Source organism: Sander vitreus, chromosome 20, assembly GCF_031162955.1.
Source record: "Sander vitreus isolate 19-12246 chromosome 20, sanVit1, whole genome shotgun sequence".
Taxonomy (NCBI): domain Eukaryota; kingdom Metazoa; phylum Chordata; class Actinopteri; order Perciformes; family Percidae; genus Sander; species Sander vitreus.
In genome coordinates, this window is record NC_135874.1 from 29,399,251 (window position 1) to 29,401,750 (window position 2,500).

The following is a 2,500-nucleotide window of genomic DNA, read 5'->3' on the forward strand; positions in this document are numbered from 1 at the left end:
CCCCCTCTCATTCCCCCTGCTCTGGTGTTCCTCCTCTCATTCCCCCTGCTCTGGTGTTCCCCCTCTCATTCCCCCTGCTCTGGTGTTCCCCCTCTCATTCCCCCTGCTCTGGTGTTCCCCCCTCTCATTCCCCCTGCTCTGGTGTCTCCCCCTCTCATTCCCCCTGCTCTGGTGTTCCCCCCTCTCATTCCCCCTGCTCTGGTGTCTCCCCCTCTCATTCCCCCTGCTCTGGTGTTTCCCCCTCTCATTTCCCCCTGCTCTGGTGTTTCCCCCTCTCATTCCCCCCTGCTCTGGTGTTCCCCCTCTCATTTCCCCCTGCTCTGGTGTTTCCCCCTCTCATTCCCCCTGCTCTGGTGTTCCCCCTCTCATTCCCCCTGCTCTGGTGTTCCCCCTCTCATTCCCCCTGCTCTGTTTCCCCCCTTCAACATTTGGTGACTCACGCCTCCAGCTCCTGCTTCATCTTGGTGAACTCCTCCTTGGTCATGGATCCTTCTCCCTCCCCGAGCTTCTGTAGCTTCTCTCTGGACGCATCAAAGTCTGGTCTGGGGGGCGCGGGGGGGATCTACATCACAACAACAACACCACTATCAGGCCGGAACATTTAAACGTGTGTGTGTGTGTGTGTGTGTGTGTGTATGTGTGTGTGTGCGCGCGTGCGTGTCTCTGCGTGCGAGTGTGTGTGTGTGTGTGTGTGTGCGCGCGTGTGCGTATGTGTGTCTGTGTGTGTGTGTATCTGTGTGGGTCTGTGTATGTGTGTATGTGTGTGTGCGCGTGCGTGTGTGTATGTATGTATGTATGTATGTGTGTGTGTGTGTGTGTGCGTGCGTCTGTGTGTGTGTCTGTGTGTGTGTGTGTGTGTGTGTGTGCGCGTGCGTGTATGCGTGTGTGTGTCTGTGTGTATGTATATATATGTGTGTGTGTGTGTGTATGTATATATGTGTGTGTGTATATATATGTATATATATGTGTGTGTGTATGTATATGTATATATATGTGTGTGTGTATGTATATATGTTTGTGTGTGTATGTATATATGTTTGTGTGTGTGTGTGTGTGTATATGTATGTGTGTGTGTGTGTGTGTGTGTGTGTGTATATGTATGTGTGTGTGTGTGTGTGTGTTTCTCACGATGTATCCGGCGTACTCTTCGTTCTCTACGAACGAGTCGTGCAGCCAGATGAACTCTTCGTGCTGTCGGACCACCGAGAACTCGTTCTGCTTGAAGTTTGGGAGCGTGCTCTGTGCAAACAGGACAGGACGTGTACTCGAGTATTACCATATTATGTTACTTCATACTTCTACTCCTCACACAGAATACTGGCGTTTCCACAGGCAGCTGAAATAACGGCAGAGCGGAGCTGTGACAACAGCGATATGACTGAATTTTGGTATATATCAAATCAAATGAATGCAAAGAAAGTTACTTTATGAAGTTGACTTTAAGATTTGTATTTGTTTATTATTTATTTATTTATTGATTTACTGTAAACAAAAGAAACGTGTGAACTAGAGTCCATCTAGTGTTTAGTAACTCCTAAATAATGTTGATTACTCACTGACGTCCAGTGATCAGCGGTTAATGAGACAGAGTTTGCAGCATCTTGCAGATATATATATATATATATATAGAGGCGGGTCAGAGTGAGACTACTGTCCCCCTCGACGGCCATGTATAAGACAGGGTCAGGTGAGACTACTGTCCCCCTCGATGGCCGTGTATAAGACGGGTCAGGTGAGACTACTGTCCTCCTCGATGGTCGTGTATAAGACGGGTCAGGTGAGACTACTGTCCTCCTCGACGGCCATGTATAAGACGGGTCAGGTGAGACTACTGTCCCCCTCGATGGTCATGTATAAGACGGGTCAGGTGAGACTACTGTCCCCCTCGATGGTCATGTATAAGACGGGTCAGGTGAAACTACTGTCCTCCTCGACGGCCATGTATAAGACGGGTCAGGTGAGACTACGGTCCCCCTCGACGGCCATGTATAAGACGGGTCAGGTGAGACTACTGTCCCCCTCGATGGTCGTGTATAAGACGGGTCAGGTGAGACTACTGTCCCCCTCGACGGCCGTGTATAAGACGGGTCAGGTGAGACTACTGTCCTCCTCGACGGCCACGTATAAGACGGGTCAGGTGAGACTACTGTCCTCCTCGACGGCCACGTATAAGACGGGTCAGGTGAGACTACTTTCCTCCTCGACGGCCACGTATAAGACGGGTCAGGTGAGACTACTTTCCTCCTCGACGTCCATGTATAAGACGGGTCAGGTGAGACTACTGTCCCCCTCGACGGCCATGTATAAGACGGGTCAGGTGAGACTACTGTCCCCCCTCGACGGCCATGTATAAGACGGGTCAGGTGAGACTACTGTCCCCCTCGACGGCCATGTATAAGACGGGTCAGGTGAGACTACTGTCCCCCTCGACGGCCATGTATAAGACGGGTCAGGTGAGACTACTGTCCCCCTCGACGGCCATGTATAAGACGGGTCAGGT

At 51.0% G+C, this 2,500-nt stretch overlaps 1 protein-coding gene across 2 annotated transcripts in view; it reads right to left on the reverse strand.

Moving 5' to 3' along the window:
- The window catches only part of snx6 (sorting nexin 6), a 16,235-nt gene that overhangs the window by 11,065 nt on the left and 2,670 nt on the right, over positions 1–2,500 (reverse strand). For both annotated transcript variants that reach the window (XM_078276974.1, XM_078276973.1), the window contains exons 4-5: positions 1,129–1,239; positions 441–562 (exon numbers count right to left, since the gene is read on the reverse strand). In XM_078276974.1, the coding sequence (XP_078133100.1) occupies positions 441–562; positions 1,129–1,239 (233 nt within the window). The remainder of the gene's footprint in view (positions 1–440; positions 563–1,128; positions 1,240–2,500) is intronic.